The 19,475-nt window shown below is 36.3% G+C and overlaps 1 protein-coding gene and 1 non-coding gene across 3 annotated transcripts in view; one reads left to right on the forward strand and one right to left on the reverse strand.

The window, feature by feature from the left end:
- The window catches only part of LOC124966594 (cytochrome b5 type B), a 39,587-nt gene that overhangs the window by 10,538 nt on the left and 9,574 nt on the right, over nucleotides 1–19,475 (reverse strand). For both annotated transcript variants that reach the window (XM_047528016.1, XM_047528017.1), the window contains exons 2-3: nucleotides 9,537–9,665; nucleotides 8,629–8,658 (exon numbers count right to left, since the gene is read on the reverse strand). In XM_047528016.1, the coding sequence (XP_047383972.1) occupies nucleotides 8,629–8,658; nucleotides 9,537–9,665 (159 nt within the window). The remainder of the gene's footprint in view (nucleotides 1–8,628; nucleotides 8,659–9,536; nucleotides 9,666–19,475) is intronic.
- Trnat-ugu (transfer RNA threonine (anticodon UGU)) lies at nucleotides 1,929–2,003 on the forward strand. The gene has a single exon. It is a non-coding gene; the product is annotated as a tRNA-Thr (tRNA).

Genomic DNA, 19,475 nt, shown 5'->3' on the forward strand with positions numbered 1-19,475 from the left:
TTAGCCTCTTTTACAACCAAAAGCCCTAGATGTGTGCTAACTAGGATGAACTTTAAGTAACATAATCAGTATGAAGAAAAAAAGAGAACCAAGACCATAACACACTAAAATAACCAAAAACATATATGGTGTTTTTTGAACTAAGTACCCCAAAGTGCTCCTGGTTTTTAAGATCAATTCATCTTTGAAGGTGAAAAAGGTCAAACTTGAGACCAATAAGCAGGGCCCAACACCCTGGAGAAAAGAGAAGAGAAAGAAGCACCTATTCCTGTTAGGACACTGAAGGCCAAATAAATTCCAAACTACAGTGGCCCCACTTTTTATCAACTATAAGGAAAGAAATACAGTACTATCACGTTATTACAAGAGAGCAGATCAAACCCAAAATTGTTCTAGCATAAGCTCTACCAAGCAATTATTTTCCAAAGAGTTTGGAGTGCATTCACAAACAACAAAATTGCTTTATGTCTACCAATAGTCAAGAAATAACTGAATTTTAGCTCAAAACTAATAGAAATTAACTGTTTAAATAAAACTGGTTCCTAAAGTTCAAGGTTCATTAGGCTTTAATTACCCCTTAAAATAATTAAATATATTAATATACAAATAAATACCAAAGATGAGCTTTGTAGGATAAAAGGAAATATTTTATAATACCTGAGTAAACATTGCATAAAAGCTGCTCATAACTGAAATATATCTAAATATCCTTCACATCAATACTAAATCAGTCTCCTCATTCGTAAAATAAAAGGCTCAGATTAGAAGAACTTCAACCCTAAGATCATATTTAATTCTTTTGACACAATTTTCTGAGCCAAAGGTATTTGTAGCAAAACCTACATGAACAGCCTTCCTTCTGCAGTAATGGGGATTGACCCAGGTCTTTGTGATGGTAGCATTCTAACCACTGAGCAACATTCCCGGCCCTCTGTTTTTTCATTTTGAGATAGGGTCTTGCTAAGTTGTTAGGGTGCTCTGGAGCTTCCTATCCTCCTGCTCAGTCTCCCAAGTAACTGAGGATTACAGGCATGTGCCACTGTATCTGGCTACAAGAACAGAGAGAAAGAATACCATTCTCTTATGTCCAGGAGACTGAAGGAGCATTATCATGTGTTGAGTTCTCCCTCTTCCACCAGCTCTATAAAGGATTGTTTTCCCAGATACTCTTCCAAGAGATCTTACACCTTAAGTACTGATCCGATCTGATATAGTTAAGAAAATGACAATGTCACATCTAGTAATCCCTTGGCATCAGCAGAAGTAGATTTTACTATAAACTCTGCATACACACTCTTAAGGAATGTGGTGTATCTTCTCATCAAGACATAAACTCAGGAAAGAATGAATCGATTATGATTATGGTGTGTTAAAATACAAAGACAGGGCATTATAAGCATACCTTCAGCCTGAAATAGTTTATATTTAGGCTTTCAAAAGCTTAAATAAAAGATGTAAAAAGTGTATATGGAGTTTATGTTTTAATCCCTAAATTGGATGTTTGCTATTTCAAGAGGATTCCAAGTACTTAAAATTGGAGGAAGCAATGTTAAGCCACAGAACACCTTCAGAAAATTTAATAGACATTTGGGTGGTCTCATATAGTTTTTTGATTTAGATCACGTTAGTAATTGTAGGCAGTAATTTATGAAAAAACTGGAATTTTGGCTTCAAACACTATGAGAAAGAATTTTACCTCCATAATATCATGGACCTTGTACCATGAACCAACACTATGGGAATTTAGTATTAGTTGTATCTCACACCAAAAACATTTGAAAATTGAAAGTACATGATTTCAACATTTTATAGTTTCTAACTATGATCATGTGGTATAGCTCCTGAGGACAGCCTTCTCACAAAACTATACAAGTCACTACAAACCATTTCTTTCTGGATGGGAATACAGTTTGACAATTATTGGGGTTGGGGAGATAGCTCAGTTGGTAGAGTGCTTGCCTTGTAAGCACAAGGCCCTGGGTTCGATCCCCAGCACCCCCCCAAAAACAAAACAAAACAAAACAAAACAATTATTGCCTTGCAAAATATATATCCTGAGTCAGTCTGGTTATGTAAAAAATATTTCCCTGTAAGTAAGGTAAAATTAAAAAACAAAAAAAAAATTCCATAAAACGAATGTCTATACAACTCTCTTAAGAACCTCCTGTGCCAAGATACACAACACGTTCGTAGAGAAAAAAAATTATAACACTCACAGAATGACCTCTATTGAGACCTAAGAAATGAAAAAAAATTTTATATCACTGGACAGCTACTTTGTAAAGGACATTACTTGCTCTTTTAATCCTGTATTTTGCAAAACTATGTATCATTTCTAAATAGAGCTTCCCAAGAAGATGTTAAACTTTGGCATAATTCTGGAAAGGGCATTTTGTTTTGTAACAGTGGGTTTAAAATATTCTAAAAGATTACATTACAAAACACAAATGTCAGACAAAAACAAGGAACAATGAACTGGGCCTGATGGTGCATGCCTGTAATCCCAGCGACTCCAAAAGCTGAGGCAGGAGGATCTTAAGTTTGAGGTCAGTCTCATCAACTGAGCAAGACTCTGTATCAGTTTTAAGAAAAAGGGCTGGGGATGTAGTTCAATGGTCAAGCACCCCTGGGTTCAATCTCTAGGACCCAAAGAAAATAAAACAAAAACAAACTAACAAAAAAAAAAAAAAAAAAGGGAACGATAAAACAATCAGACAAAATTCTTTGGTAAATAGCAAGCATTATTCATCCAAGGGCATCTGCATGCCCATTTCAAACTTTAAAAAACCAGGTAGTAAGGAATATTTAAGAATTCTTAAAAGTTAACTTCTAGTCTAATGTAACAGCTATAATTTGGATAATGGTTTGAGTATATCCCTCAAGAGCTCATGTATTGGAAGCTTGGTTCTCAGCGTGACAATGTTAAGAGGTGGTAGAATCTTTAGGAGGTAGAAGTCCTAGTGGGAGATCCTTAGGTCATTGCTGGTATACTCTTGGAAGAGATCAATGGAGTTGCCGTGATGGTTCTGATCTGCCCTTCTGGCTTTCTGCCTTGCCATATGATCTCACTTTCTTCATCTCTTTCTTTTACTCCCTCTTTCTCTCTCTGTTCTCTCTGGCCCTCCCCTCACACTTTTGCCATGAGGACTTCACCAAAATTAAGCTGATACTGCCTTGAACCTCCAGAATTATGAGCTAAATAAATCTCTTTATAAAGTATCCAATCTCAGGTATCTTGTTATTATAACAGAAATGGACTAATACAATAACCAACTAACTACATTACATAATTATAAATGATGCAATCTTTTTAGTATTTGTCCCATGAAAGAGGAGGTAATCAATGCTATGAATGTATTGTACATTATATGTATAAAAGAAAACTGTATGTACAATAAAAATCAGTATGAGGAGGAAAGAAATGTATCTGCCTTTTAAATGTAACTTCTAGATTGCTACTTACTACCTATAATTAATTATTAATTAATTAATTTTTTATTACTGGGAATTGAACCCGGGGTGCCTACCGACTGAGCCACATCCCTAGCTCCTTTTATTTTTTATTTTGAGACAGAGTCTTGCTAAGTTGTTTGGGGCCTTGATAAGTTGCTGGGCTAGCTTTAAAGTCGTGATCCTTCTGCCTCCGCCTCCCAAACCATTGGGATTATAGGCATTCACCACTGGAACCAGCTGGAATTTATTTTTAAAGGGTAAACTTCTTAAATTGTGGCACCTGCCTGTAATCCCAGTGGCTTGGAAAGCTGAGGCAGGAGGACAGTGAGTTCAAAGCCAGTTTCAGTAACAGGGTTAGGGATGTGGCTCAGTGGTCAAGTGCCCCTGAATTTAATCCCTGATGCCAAAAAACAAAACAAAAAAGTGAAGTTTAAAGAACATGGTAAAGGGCTGGGGATATAGCTCAGTTGGTAGCGTGCTTGCCTCATGAGCACAAGGCCCTGGGTTCAATCCCCAGCACCACAAAAAAAAAAAAAAAAAAAAAGAGAACATGGTAAGCTTTGATGGACATAATCTGTTTTTAAAAACAGATCAGGAGGGCTGGAGGTATGGCTCAATTGGTAGGGTGCTTGCCTTACAAGGACAAAGCCCTGGGTTCAAATTCCCAGTACAACAAAAAACAAAAAAAAAACAAACAAAACAAAACAAACAAAAAAAACAAATCAGGGGCTAGAGATATAGCTCAGTTTATAGAGTGCCAGCCTCACATGCACAAGGCCCTGGGTTCAATCCCCAGCACCACAAAAAAAAAAAAAAAAAAAAAAATCCTGTTACAACAAATGTCATCACATCAAAACTTTTCTCTATGAAATATAAGTATCTATTTAAAAGAGTAAGAAGGATATTTATGAATTGATAAGGAATAATGACTAACAAAAAGTTTAAACAGAGATGCGAGCCAGGCATGGTGGCTCCCAGTGGCTAGGGAGGCTGAGGCAGGAGGACTGCAAGTTCAAGGCTAATCTCAGCAATTAGTGAGGCCCTAAGCAACTTAGTGAGACCCTGTCTCTAAATAAAATGCAAAAAATGGCTGAGGATGGAGTTCAGTGGTAAAGCACCCTGGGTTCAATCCCCAGTACCAAAAAAAGAGATGCAATGTGAAGAACAGCATGTGTTATGGTTTTGGTTGTGGTTTTTAAAGAAAGGGATGGTCTGTCTACTGTCAACCTATCTATTCATCCATCTATCCTATGTATTCATGGAGGCACTGTAGAAGGAAAAACAAGAAAATGATGGCTTGCAACTCTAGGGAAGGGGAAATGAGAGACTGAGGGCTGGAGAGAGGAGGGAACCTACTTTTATTGTATACTCCTATTTGTTTCTTTGTGTTTATTTATGCAGTGCTGGGGATCAACTCAGGGGTCTCCTGCATGCTGGGCAAGTATTCTACTACTGAGCCATGTTCCTAGCCCCCTATTGTATAGTCTTTTTGAACTATCTGAATTTTTTTTAAACATGCACTTGTATAATACCTATTTGAAAAATACTTTAATGAGGAAATGATCAAGTTATTGAGTCTATTGACTATACTGAGATCTGACTAATAAAGCAGTTGAATTATCACCCAGATAACACCTGTTAAATAAATGAATGAAATGGTATCCACTTTTCTGGTCAGGTTAGGATTTGTATGTATTTTATCTCCTGAACAGACTCAGTGATAACAGCTAATCAAGAAGTAAATTCATACTCAAGAGAGATAATTCATGAATCACAAATGTTACTTGCTACAGAACAGCAAGGCAGGTATACTGGCATAAATAACACCAAGTTTGTTGTATTTGTTTTTTGGTGCCAGAGATTGAACCCAGGGGGCGCTTAACCCGTGAGCCACTCCCCAGCCCTTTTTATATTATTCTAGAGACAGGGTCTATCTGAGTTGCTTAGGGCCTGGCTACGCTACTGAGGCTGACTTTGAACTTGTGATCTTCCTGCCTCAGTCTCCCGAGCCACGGGAATTACAGGCATGCACCACCTCATTGGCACTAATTTGTTTTGAAGATGAGTTTCCATAACCAAAAGTAGACTGGAAAAAATGTAAAGTCAAATACAAGTAGAACATTGACACCTCTCATCATGGGGGTTAATCCAACAAGGAAGAGATTCAAAGGAAAGAAGATTTTAACTCTTGTAAGTTATCTTTGAAGTAAGGAAGAAAGACACGTTTCCAGATTTGTGAGTTTCTAAGCTTTTAAAATTTTATATTTCAGGGCCTTCAACTCAGGAATTATTAATCTAACAATAAAATAATGGTTACCATCAATTATTTACCTGTGTTGTAGTAAAAGCAAAATGAAAGTTAGTTTCTAAAAGAACAAGGAAATGGTTCCTGATTTATCCTCTGCAACAGCAACATTTTGGGTATTTTTTTCCCAGGGGAAGAGTGCATTACAAAGAGGAGACACTAAGTTAAAAGTGGGAGAGAAGTGAAAAAACAGAAGCCCATAAGGCAGAAGATCCTCTTAACAGGCTTAAAAAAAAAAAAATCACTTCTTCACAGAAGTTCAGCCCTGAATCAAGAGAAAAGAAAGTAATTAATAATATCAACTTCATTTCCATTTCTTGGTGAATGTTTAAACTAGAGATCAGAAAATGAAGAAGAGAGATACCTACATCCTAGACACCAAAGTGTCTATTTAAACCTCTGTAAGAAATAAATCTGAAGGATCAAGAATTCCTTCCTGGAACTGAAATCAGGTTGGAAGACTATGAAAGTCTGTGTAGGTGGTCTTGAAAAGTTTCCAAAAGGCTTTCTTTGCCTGATCTAAAGTGCAGCACTGTAGCTGGAAACACACAATAGCCTGACTCTACTTAGTGGAGACATGTCCCTTGAGTACAAGTGACATGGGGAAAACAGGCTTGACAACAGAGTCTTTCATCATTCCTTCACCCAGGAAGGGGCTAACATACATTTGGAGGCTTGTTTTATTATAGAACTTAGCCGAAATGGTTTCTTTTGCTGTACTTCTTACAACAGTTATAATTCAGCTGACAAATCTCCAATTAGTTCTTTGACCTCCAGAAAGCAGATGATGCTTTCCATGGAAGAGAATTAAAATTTCCTAGGTTTTCATATGAAATGATGGGCATATCATTTAGTAAAACGTTTGGTGCTTGCTTACTTATTTATCATCTGGGTTACTTAAAATGCAAATTCCCAAACCCCACTATCAAAGCTCCTGAACCAGCAGTAGCGGAAGCTCAGGAAACACATGCTTTATGTTCATTTTCATGTTCTTTCCACGGGAATCCAATTTAGGTGGTACAAGGATCAGAATGTGAGGAATACTGTTTTTCTATTCCAAAGAATGGTACTAATGACTATGTTACCAAGAAAGAAAAACAGCAAGAAGAAGCAACTTATAGACTTCTAGACATACTAATTACAAAAAAAATTTTTTTCTACTGTCTTAATATGAAGGGTGCTGTCATGATTGTTGTGCAGAAATGGGTTGTGGTTCATAGATACAAGGTGTATCTCTTGTAAAAATGGGAGTATCCTTGGATCAAATATTGACCTCTACATTTTCTGGACACATTCAATAGAACTAAGGCCATTCTTAGTTCAAATTTTATCTTAATACCACATGTGAAGATTCAAGATTGGTAGCATATGTGTGAGGAGGAGACAACAAACACAGCACCAGTGCATCAAAAGTATTTGAAGAGTTAATTTTAGTGGCGCATGCCTGTCATCCCGGCTACTTCAGAGGCTAAGGCTGGAGGACTGCAAGTTCAAGACCAGCGTGGGAAATTTAGTGAGAGACCCTGTCTCAAAATTAAAACATAAAAAGGATTAAGAATATAGTTCAGTGGTGGAGCACCCCTGGATTCAATCCCCAGTATTGCCCCCCCAAGTAAGTATATTAAAAAAAAAAAAAAAAAAAAATTTAGGGCTGGGGAGATAGCTCAGTTGGTACAGTGCTTGCCTTGCAAGCACAGGCCCTGGGTTCAATCCCCAACACCGCAAAAACAAAAAACAAACAAACAAAAAAAAAATTTAGAGCTGAGGATATGGCTCAGTGGTAGAACACTTGCCTAACGTGTGAAACCCTGAGTTTAATCCCCAATATTATGAAAAAAATAATTTAATTCTCTTTTCATAAACAACTCAATAGTTCAGAGTAGTACAGTATAGCAATACAGAAGAGTTAATTTATATAAATGCTCTGGATTGCCAGGCAACAGATGGCAACTGCCAAGTAAGCAAAGTCTTCAACTGAAATAATTCTTATGTCTAGGACATAGTTAATCGCTGTGTCAATCTCATTCAGTAATTTTGGTTCAATGAGGAATGGGACAAGAAGCTAGAAAGAGGACAAGGGTAGGTTGTATGACGCCTATAACATTCTACGCAGCATCTACAATGCTGTCCTTTTAAATCAGAGGGTGGACTAACAACTACCTAAAGGACAGGAGTCAAAGGAAATTGTAAGAGAATATGGGAGATGGAACCACTCAGCTTGTGGAAAGCAGACAAGGTTTCCATATTTTCTTCCTAGTATGTAATGCAGAGCACATTAAGGTTTTCAAATACTCAAGTATTTAATCTTGTTTTTAGTAAAATCAGTGAATAACTGGAAACGGATTAAGCCTATTTGAGCCTACAAAATAAAACTTTTACAAATAAAAATTTGGGAAATAGGAACAGAAAGGCCTCTGTATGATAGATATATAAGATAACTTGAAAGAGAAAATTAACTAATTCTTTTTCAGACAGAAGCAATAATTTTCACCTGTTTTATTCTAAATAAGGCAAAGGTAAAATACTTTTCTATAACTGAACCCATAAACTAATTTCTTTCAAAACCTTACATGGCATACTTTGGAATTCCAGTTTAGAAAAAAAAAAAAAAAATGAAAGCATACAGAAGCATTAACAAAATGTTTCCTACTGTGTAAGACCCAGCTATTCATTTTCCTGAGAAGGACTGAATCCAAAGTCCTGAAAAATAGGATTTTTGCTTGGGAAAAATGTAAACACTTTTTAACTTCTCCTTAAGATAATTGTTATTGTTTAAAAACAAACAAACAAACAAAAAAGCAATTCTACTTGAATAAACAGAAATATAAACACTAGAAACACATAAGACAAACCTGATGACTTCTTCTTACCTTGTTACCACCTTCAGGTTTAAGGTCACTCTGTTAAAAAGAGGAAAACAGTGTTTTAAGAAATATTCAAAAGGGCTAAGGCAGGAAGATCTCAAGTTGAAAGCCAGCCTCAGCAATTTAGTGAGGCCCTAAGCAACTCAGCATGACCCTGTTTTAAAATAAAAAATAAAAAGACTGGGGATGTGGTTCAGTGGTCAAGCCCCCTTGGTCAATTCCTGATACCAAAAAAAAGAAATATCCAAATGAACTTGTACTATGTGCTTGTTTCTAAACTTGGAACATGAGACTACATTTGCGGGCAGTGAATTCTCTAGGAGACCTACAGGTCTGAAAAAGGGGACTAGCACCCCAACCCTTGATATATCAAGGTGTTCTGTTAGAACAGTAAGAATGTCTGGAAGATTTAGAAGTCCACAGTTGCTGAGTGCTGTGGTGCATGCCTATAATCCCAGTGGCTCAGGAAGCTGAGGCAGGAAGACTGCAAGTTCAAAGTCAGCCTCAGCTGCTTAAAGAGGCTCTAAGCAACTCATTGAGACCCTGTCTCTAAATAAAATATAAAAAAAGGGCTGGGGATGTTGCTCAGTGGTTAAGCACCCCTGGGTTCAATTAAAAAAAAAAAGTCCATAGTTACCTTTTTACCAAGGGACTTGCAAAAACAACCACACCACTATTTTAGGAACAGATGTCATTAACTACAATACAATAATCAAAAAATCAACAAAAATAATCCAAAATCAGTTCCCTTAGCTTTTCAAAGATGCTAATAGCTGCACTGTAAGGCAGGATGATTCTGGAGAAAAGTCAGCCTGATGAATGGTTAAATGAATTTCTATTTTAATAATTCTCTCTCTCACACTGTTCTATGGCTGTTCTGTCACTTTCTCTGCACAAGTGCTTCTAGTTCTTACCGGATGGACGTCACCAATGTAGTACTGCTTTAGCATTTCTCTGGCATCAGAGGAATGGCCTACATCTTCAAAGCTTTCACTTGCATCTGTACCAGCTTGTTCTAGCAGAACTTCTTCTCCACCAGGATGCTACAAGAAAAAGATATTTACTGAACAGAGGAGTGTCTGAAAAGCAAACCCATGTAAGTTTCTTTCCTGTCCTCCTTCCTTTCTCTTTTCTCCCTTAAATGGGAGTAATGGAACAAATTGACACTGTGTGCCTATAAAGATGCAGTAGGAAGAAAGCAGCATAATTTCTATAAATTTATGGCCCAAACTGCATAATATGGGTATTATTGTTAGGAAAGATAAGATAAGTGCAAACTGAGCAATAGTCTACAGTGGTCTTTGATTTTCAAAAACACTGAGGTCACAAAAGTCAAGAAAAGACTGAAGAAACGGTTGTAGACTGAAGGTTAGAAGAGGCACAGCAACTGGAAACAAGTGATTCTGGGTTGGTTTTGTTGTTGCTGTTGTTTTGGTGAGGTACTGGGGATTGAACCCAGGATCTCACCTATACTAGGCAAGCACTGAGCTACACCATGGCCCTTTTTATTTTTTATTTTGAGACCAGGTCTCACTAAGTTGCCCAGGCTGGCATCAAACTTGTTATCCTCCTGCCTCAGTCTTCCGAGTAGCTGAGATTATAGGCATGTACCACAGAACTGTGCAGATTGGTTCCTTTTGCCAATATTGAGACTACTGCAGAAAACCAAATGGGGACTCTAGGGTATACGAAATTCTTTATTGCAGTCTTCAATTATCTGTAAGTTTAAAAGTGTTTTCAAACAAAAAGTAAATAGTACAGATGAAGTAGATTCTGTAAATATAAGTTATGTGAACATAGACAAGTATTTAAGAAATTGTAGGGCTGGGGTTGTGGCTCAGTGGTAGGGTGCTTGCTAGGTGATTCTCAGCACAACATATAAATAAATGAATAAAATAAAGGTCTATCAATATCTAAAAACAAATTTAAAAAAAGACATTGAGATGTCTGGGAGGGGGGATGGGAATAGTAAAACAGAAGAATGAATCAGACCTTACTTTCCTATGTTTGTATATGAACACATGACCAATATAACTCCATATCATGTATAACAACAAGATAGAGAAGTTATATGCCATGTATGTATAACATGTCAAAACACATTCTACTGGGCTGGAGTTGTAGCTCAGTGGTACAGCACTTGACTAGCATGTGTGAGGCACTGGGTTTGATTCTCAACACTGCATATAAATAAATAAATAAAATAAAGGTCCATTGACAACTAAAAAAACACACATTAAAAAAATACAGGGCTGGGGTTGTGGCTCAGTGGTAGAGCACTTGCCTACCACGTGTGAGGCACTGGGTTGATCCTCAGCATCATATAAAAATAAATAAATAGGCCAGGCACAATGGCATATGCCTATGATTCTGGTGTCTTGGGAGGCTGAGAAAGGATTGAGAGTTTGAAGCCAGCCTAAGCAACAGCGAGGCACTAAGCAACTCAGTGAGACACTGTCTCTAAATAAAATACAAAATAGGACTGGGGATGTGGATCAGTGGTTGAGTGCCACTGAGTTCAATCCCCAGCACCCAAATTAATTAATTAATTAATTAAAGGTACTGTGTCCATTCACAACTTAAAAAAAAACAAAAAACAAACAAACAAAAAACTACTGTATTGTCTGGTATTTAAGCATGCTATTTTAAAGTAAGAGTAAGACATCCACCATTCACTTGTTATTACATCTGAAACCTATCAGCTGTTTCCTCTTGAAATGAAACCAAGTCATTAGTTTTGGAATTACATCCCAATTTGCTGTATGTCTAAACTGTGCAAGATACTGTTCCCTTATGATACATCCCAACTAATATGTTGCCTTTCATAGGAAAAGAATAACAAAACTTCTTAGTGGCTTGAGCTATTTCAGGGAATAGAATTTCTGACTTCCTACACAGCTCCTCCTACAAAGTTGGTCACCACTCACTAATAAGCAAATAAATAAGTAAAGTGCAATATAATTTTAAAAAGTATTTAATTTGGTATATAAAATCTCATTGTTTTTCCTGTGCATTCTTTCAATCATTATTATAGTTTTTATTGAATCCTTACTATTTGACATACTAGGTAGTGATAAATAAAAGGTTCTGTATTTTTACAAAAGTGAATTCATATATTACATACTGTTTTATAGTCTACTTTTCTTCACTGAAGCAAGAGATTGGGGTCAGAGTGGTCCCCAAACAAACTAACTCAGTTTAATAATTCTTGCTGTAAAATGTGATCTCAATATTGATGGTTTAGAAAAGCAAAAGGTGTCACAGAACTTTTGATTTCTATTTTAGAAAGTACTCATCTTCAGATACTATTATTTAAAATCAAATGGCAACAGGACTGAAGTGTGCCACTGTCAATCCAGCTGTAGACAGTGTACTAGGCCTGAGACTGCACCAGAGTTGTGGGCAAATTCAAAACCAAGGTGATGCCCAGGCTGAGGGGCACGAGAAGGCCTTGAGGTGAACCTGAAAATGTACCCCAGGTAGGAGAATCCCTGCAACCCTGAGTAGACCAGCTCTAGGAGAAAATGCAGGAGGAGCAGTTGTTTTACTTCAGCATTAGCCTCTGGATAGTACTGCTCATAATTATTACCACCTTCTGCCCAGGCAGGATCTGCTACTGTATCCATCCTTTGGCAAAACGACAAGAAGCTCACCTAGGAGCAAGCATCTGATAGCTGGGTGCTAATTTGGAGCAGAATCTTCAGGGAAAATGGAAGTTATGTTCCCAGTGTTTCTTGGCATGAAAATATTATTTCAGCCACCCAAAGGATGGATCTTACAAAAAACTAAAAGGAAAATAATGCTATCCTCTCTTACCATGGCACTATGCCTATGGACACAATGAAAAGGAATGTAACAAATGTCCTGCCTATGATTCTTATTGGTAGATGTATAAACATAACATTCTGAGGCTTTGTCACAAAGCTTTGTTTTCACTAACCCTCTGTTTTTAAGACTATGCTGCAGTAAAGAATAGAACTGCTCACACTGGGTGCATTCTGGCACTTCCTTTCACTGGAATGACATCTTATGGCTAATCTCAGGAATATGGAATTAAACATGAAAACAAGTTCTAAAATATTATACATAGTATGATACTTGTTTAAAAAAATAAAACACAAATACCCTTGAGTGTATAATCAATGATCTGTGACAACTATATCAAGACTGTGCAATAGAAAAAGAACAGTCTCCTCAAAACAGAGTTATGTGGAAATTCACATGTAAAAGAATGAAGGTGGATTCCTAACTTATATCATATACAAAATTAACTCAAAGTAGACTAAAGATCTAAATGTTAGACCCCAAGCTACAAAACTCTGAGAAGAAAATGGGGAAACATTTAGGGCATTAAATTGGATAATAACCTTGAATTTGAAAAACAAAAACACAGCCAATAAAGAAAAAAACAAATAGCACTACATGAAACTTCAAAACTTTTGTGCATCAAAGAACAGTCAGCTGAGTAAAAAACATCCTGTGGAATGGAAGAAAATATTTGCAAATCACATATCTGATAAGAATGTATAAAGGACTCCCAAAACCCAATAAAAATTAAAATAACCCAATTTTAAAAATAGGCAAAGAATCTAAATAGCCATTTCTCTAAAGATCTAAATATAGTGAACAAGCTACTCTAGGGAAAAAAAAAAAAAAAAAAAAAAAAGCAAGCAAGCAAGCAAAGAGGATATGGAGAAACTGGAACTGTTTGCTCAGGACTGTAAAATGGTGTAACAAGTATAGAAAACGGTAAGGTGGTTTCTCAAAAATTTAAATAGAATTACCAAGCCACGTGTGGTGGCTGAGACCTGTAATTCCAGCTATTCAGGAGGCTGTGGTTGGAGGATTCCAAATTCAAGGCCAACCTGAGCAACTTAGTGAGAACCTGCCTCAAAAAATTAAAAAATAAAAAGGGGTAGGGATGTGGCTCAGTGGCAGAGTGCTTACCTAGCATACTCAAGGTCCCGGGTTCAATTCCCAGTACCACACACGTGCACACACACAAACAAACACAAACTAGCATTACCGTATGATCCAGCAATCCTGCTTCAGGTTATATATCCAAAAAGAGTTTAATGCAGGGTTTCAAAAAGATATGTGTATATCCACGTTCATTGTAGCATTACTCCCAACAGCCAAAAGGTGGAAGTAATTCAAATGCCCATTGACAAATGAATTAAAAAATAAATTTGGTGTATATACAATCAAATGCTATGTAGTCTTAAAAAATGAAATCCTGTCACATTCTACAACAAAGGATGAATCTCAAGGAAATTATGCTAAGTGAAATAACCCAATCACAAAATGACAAATACTATGATTTCACTTATATGGTATCGAAAGTTGTCAAATGCTGGGCATGGTGGCAAACGCCTGTAATCCAAGTGGTAAAATTGTCAAAAATCATAGAAACAGGAAGTAGAATAGTGATTGCCAAGTACTGTGGGGAAAGGAAGGGAGACCAGCTTAACAGTATAGACTAAATTTTGCAAGATGCAAAAGTTCTGAGATTAATTTCATAAACATGCATACGTACTTCACCCTACTGAACTATACATGTAAAAACATTTAAGATGTAGATTTTATGCTACATATTTTTTAATCAGAATTTAATTTTTAAGTAAAATACAAATAAAAATAGAAATGTGTGGATATTTATAAATACATATTTTTAAGAATATCCACAAGCAGGGAGCAGCGGCATATGCCTATAATCCCAGCAGCTTGGGAGGCTGAGGCCTGAGGATCTCGAATTCAAAGCCAGTCTCAGGAACTTAGTGAGGCCCTAAGCAACTCAGCGAGACCCTGTCTCTAAATAATACATTAAAAAAAAAAAGGGTGGGGGGATGTGGTTCAGTGATTAAGCACTCCTGGGTTCAATCCTCAGTACCAAAAAAAAAAAAAAAAAAAAAAGGAACATATACATATGCCATAAAACTAGGTAAAGGAAGGAAATAACGAACATGGAATTAGGAGTGACAGTTATCATGGGGTGGGTGTGGGGGAAGGTAGGAGAAAATAATTGGTAATAAACATTTGATTAGATCTAGGTTATTGCTAAGGTACTAATTTTTATTTGGGTGTTAAGATGATGGATATTAGTAACGATTCAAAATAATAACTACATATTCACACACATAAAAAGGAATACATAAAAAGGAATCTATTACATATAGGAGTGCATTATGCAAAAAAGGCATTTGAAGTTAGAAGTCAGCATAGCATTACTCTGGGGAACACAGAGGGCCACTGGTTGGGAAGGAGCATTTCTACGACACTAGCATTGCTTTTTCTCAACTTGAACAGTGGTTTTACAAATGTGTTGACTTAGTGAAAATTCACTGAATGTGCTTGCAGGTTTTGTGCATTTTTCTGTTAGCTTTTAAAAATATTTCTTATAAACCATGCAATTGACCTTTGAAAAGAGGAAACACCTGGGTATGTTTACTGACTGGACACAGGGCAGAGTTATTTTAATTTTTTTTTCTTTCTTTTTTTTTTTTTTTTTTTAGTTTTTCAAATTTTTTTTAGCTACAGGACACTTTCTTCAAGCAAACTTTTGGATGGAAGCCTAATGCACACAATCAGCTAGAAGTGAAAATACTGAGCAATCTTTAAGAACCAATTGGGAAAAAACTGACACTCATGAAAGAAGAAATAAGACTAAATGTTAAATTAAGTAATACCAGCAGCAGACACACAGTAGTATGTTTTGGAGAAAGATGAGTTTAATTTCTGTCAGACTCAGTTCTAAATAATAGCTGGAATTCAAAGTTACAGGGGCTAATAGCCTGTAGGTCTCAAAAAACATACTTGTAAACTATTAATACATAGTATGCTACAGCAAATTTAATGCAGCTATCAAATTTTAAATGCATCAACAAATTGGTCAGATAAGGAAGAAAGAAACTAGGATAATGCACAAGGAGTTCCACTCCTTAAACTGATTCCAAGACAACAGGCCAGTGGTAGATAAGAATATATATTGCAAACAGTCCAAATGTTAAGATGGATGAGACAAGGTTTATTTTGGAGACCTGCCTATCAACAGGTTTGGCCCAAGTTCTATTAAGTATCGATAAATGCAGTCTTGGCTTAGAAGAATATATAGGAGTGAATCTTCAGACATTAGGTTAGGCAATGGCTTCTTCAAGACACCAAATGCACAAACAATAAAAGAAAAAATAAACTGGACTTCATCAAAATTTAAATCTTTTGTACTTCAAAGAATACCATCAAGAAAGTGAAAAGATAATTCGAGAAAGGGAGAAAACAGTTGCACTTGTATCTAGAATACATAAATAACTTTTAAAATTTGCCAGGTGCAGTGGTGCACACCAGTAATCTCAGCGACTCAGGAGGCTTAAACAGAATTGCAAGTTTGAGGTCAGCTTCAGCAATTCAGTGAGGCCCTGAGCAACTTAATGAGACTCTGTTTTGAAATAACAAATAAAAAGGACTGGACTGGGGTTGTGGCTCAGTGGTAGAGCGCTTGCCTGGCATGCATGAGGCACTGGGTTCGATCCTTAGCACCACATAAAAATGAATAAATAAAATAAAGATATTATGTCCATCTACAACTAAAAAAATTAAAAAAAAGGGCTGAGAATGTAGCTCAGTGATAAAGTACCCATGGGTTAAATTCTCAGTTCCTCAGTCCAACAACAACAACAACAACAAATCTTAAAACTTAACATAAAGAAAATAACTCACCACATCAATGTTCATAGCTGCTCAATTCACAATAGCCAGACTGTGGAATCAACCTAGATGTCCTTCAATTGATGAATGGATAAAGAAACTGTGGTATATATATACAATGGAATATTACTCAGCTATAAAGAATAATAAAATTATGGCATTTGCAGGCAAATGGATGAAATTGGAGAATATCATGCTGAGATAAGTCAATCTCAAAAAAACCAAAGGACGAATGATCTCACTGATAAGCGGATCATGACACATAATGGGGGGGGTGGGAGGGGGGCAAGAATGGAGGAAGGAGGGACTGTGTAGAGGGAAAAGAGGGGTGGGGGGGGATGTAAAAAATAACAGAATGAATCAAACATCATTACCCTATGTAAATGTATGATTACGCAAATGATATGCTGTTACTTCATGTACAAACAGAAACAACATGTATCCCATTTGTTTACAATAAATTAAAATAAAAAAAAAGAAAATAACCCAATTTTTTAATGGACATATGATTTGAACTGACAATTTTCCTGGTACCAAAAAAAAAAAAAAAAAAAAAAGAAAGAAAAAGAAAAAAAAAAACAATATGTATATATATAAACTTGTACATGAATGTTCCTAACAGTATTATTCATTAAAGCCTAAAGCCCAAAGTGAAAACAACCCAAATGTTTATTGACTGCTGGATACATAAAAGACAGTATATCCATACAACAGAGTATTTTTTTTTTTTTTTTTTTTTTTTTGGCTGTGAAAGGTAATGAGTACTGATACATTCTACAACAAAGATGAGCCTTGAAAACATTAAATTTGACAGAAGGTCACATTATATGACTCAATTTATACAAAATGTCCAAAATAGGCAAATTAATAAAGACAAAAGATTAGTGGTTATCTAGAGCTAACAGTACAGGACAAAATAGAGAGTAGTGGCTAACACAATGTTTCTTTTTGATATGCTTAAAAAGTTCTAAAGTTAGGTAGTGGTGATGGTTATACAACTTTTATTGTTTTTAGTTTTAGATGGACACAATACCTTTATTTTGTTTATTTAGTTGTTTTTTTTTTTTTTTTTTTTTTTTAATGTGGTGCTAGGGATCAAATCCAGCGCCTCATGCATGCTAGGCAAGTGCTCTACTACTGAGCCACAATCCCAGCCCACAACTTTTTGAATATACAAAAAACCACCTGATTTTATACACCTTATTTAATTTTTAATTTTGGTATTGAGGATCGAACCCAGGGATGCTCAATCACATGAGCCACATCCCCAGTCCTTTTAAATATTTTATTTAGAGACAGGGTCTCCCTGAGTTGTTTAGGCCCTTGCTAAGTTACTGAGGCTGGCTTTGAACTCACAATCCTCCTGTCTCAGGCTCCCAAGCTGCTGGGATTATAGGCATGCTTCACCACGTCTAGCAACTGTACACTTTAAAGAATAAATTTTATGGTATGAGTTATCTAAAAAAAAAAAAAAAAAACATTTTTTTTTAAATAAGGCCATGGCAAACCATTATGAAAAGGTGCCAAACACTTCAAAGAGGTCAAAAGATGAAGTCAAAGAAAAAGTCACAAAAAATGCTACTCCTTTACAATTCAGTCCCCACTCCTTTTAGTTGTTGATTCAACAAAGAAAAATAGGTGCCAACTTCAGAATAAGGGAAAACCTTCCCATTATTGGCTTATGTGAAGAAAATAATGCTCCATTGGGAGAGACAGATTGTGTAATAGCATATTCAGTTCAACAGCAAGTCTAAGGGAGGTTTGAGACACACCCAGGAATTTTCTTATTACTCAGTATCTGCCCTATAGGTGACCTCCACCATTTAAAGCTCTTAATACACTTTTAAGATGGTAATACAATACCACAAAAAAAAAAAAAAAAAAAAACCTTATTCACCTTGTTCTCAGGAAGGTCAATGATGCCAGTTCAAAGTCAAAAGCTCAACTTCCAATCATAAAATATGTAGATACATGCAAACAATGCTAATGCTAATAAATTATAGAATGCTGAGGTGTTTTAAAATCAGAATATACTGCTTCTCACACTCAAGGTAAGTGAAATAAGCCAATCCCAAAACACTAAAGGTCAAATGTTTTCTTTGATAAGAGGATGCTGATCCATAGTGAGGGGTGGGTAGAGAAGAATGAAGGAATTTTGGATTATGAACAAGGGAGGTGGAGATGGGAAGGACGGTAGAATGAGACAGGAAATATGACTCTAAATACATGTATGAAAAAAAATTTTTAATTAATTAAAAAAAAAAGAAAATGGAGACATTTAAATGCATACTCACTACCACCTCAATTACAACTATATTCTTTTCTTTTGTTTTTGTTGAGACAGTCTCACTACGTTTCCCAGGTTGTTCACAAACTCCTGAACTCATGCCTTAGCCTCCTGAGCAGCGGGACTAAAGGCACTCGTACCTGGTAAACAACGATATTCTTTTTTCTTTTTTTTTCAGTGCTAGGGAGTTGAACCCAGGGCTTTTGCATGGTAGGCAAGTATTCTACCACTAAGCTACATCCCTGGCCCTTTTAAAATTTTTATTTTGAGACAGGGTCTTGCTAAGTTGCCCAGGCTGGCCATGAACTTGCAATTCTCCCTCCTGTTTCAGCCTCCCAAGTAGCTGGACGAACTATATTGTTAATAAAACTATAGAGGGTACTCAGAGGAAATATGTTGGATATTCCTTTCCTGCTTGAAAGTATGAAGACTTGGGAAATAAGGAAGAGGAAAAGTTTTTCTCCATCTGGAACTTATTTCTGTAAATGGTAGAAGAAAAACATACACACAATTCATTAGAGTACATTTTTTCTCCACTAATTTTATTTTTTTTTTCTTTTTGTAGTGCTGTGGATCAGACTCAAGGACTAGGTAAGCATTCTACCAAGCTATGCCCCCAGCCTTCCATTAATTTAATTACCACCTTTACCAGATATTAAGTTCCCATACACAAATAAAGACTCTTTTTTCACTGTAACTCAGTTCCATTGACTTATTTGTCAATGCCTGTGCTTCAATAACGACCTGACAGAGATTTTCATGGTCCTGCTGACCGTAGACAGCAACCCTTAGTCCAAGGGTTACTATTTTAGTCCTCTGACAATTTTTCTAAAGTATCATAGAGCATTTTTAAAAAGAAACAAAA

Source organism: Sciurus carolinensis, chromosome 16, assembly GCF_902686445.1.
Source record: "Sciurus carolinensis chromosome 16, mSciCar1.2, whole genome shotgun sequence".
In the NCBI taxonomy this organism is placed as follows: Eukaryota; Metazoa; Chordata; class Mammalia; order Rodentia; family Sciuridae; genus Sciurus; species Sciurus carolinensis.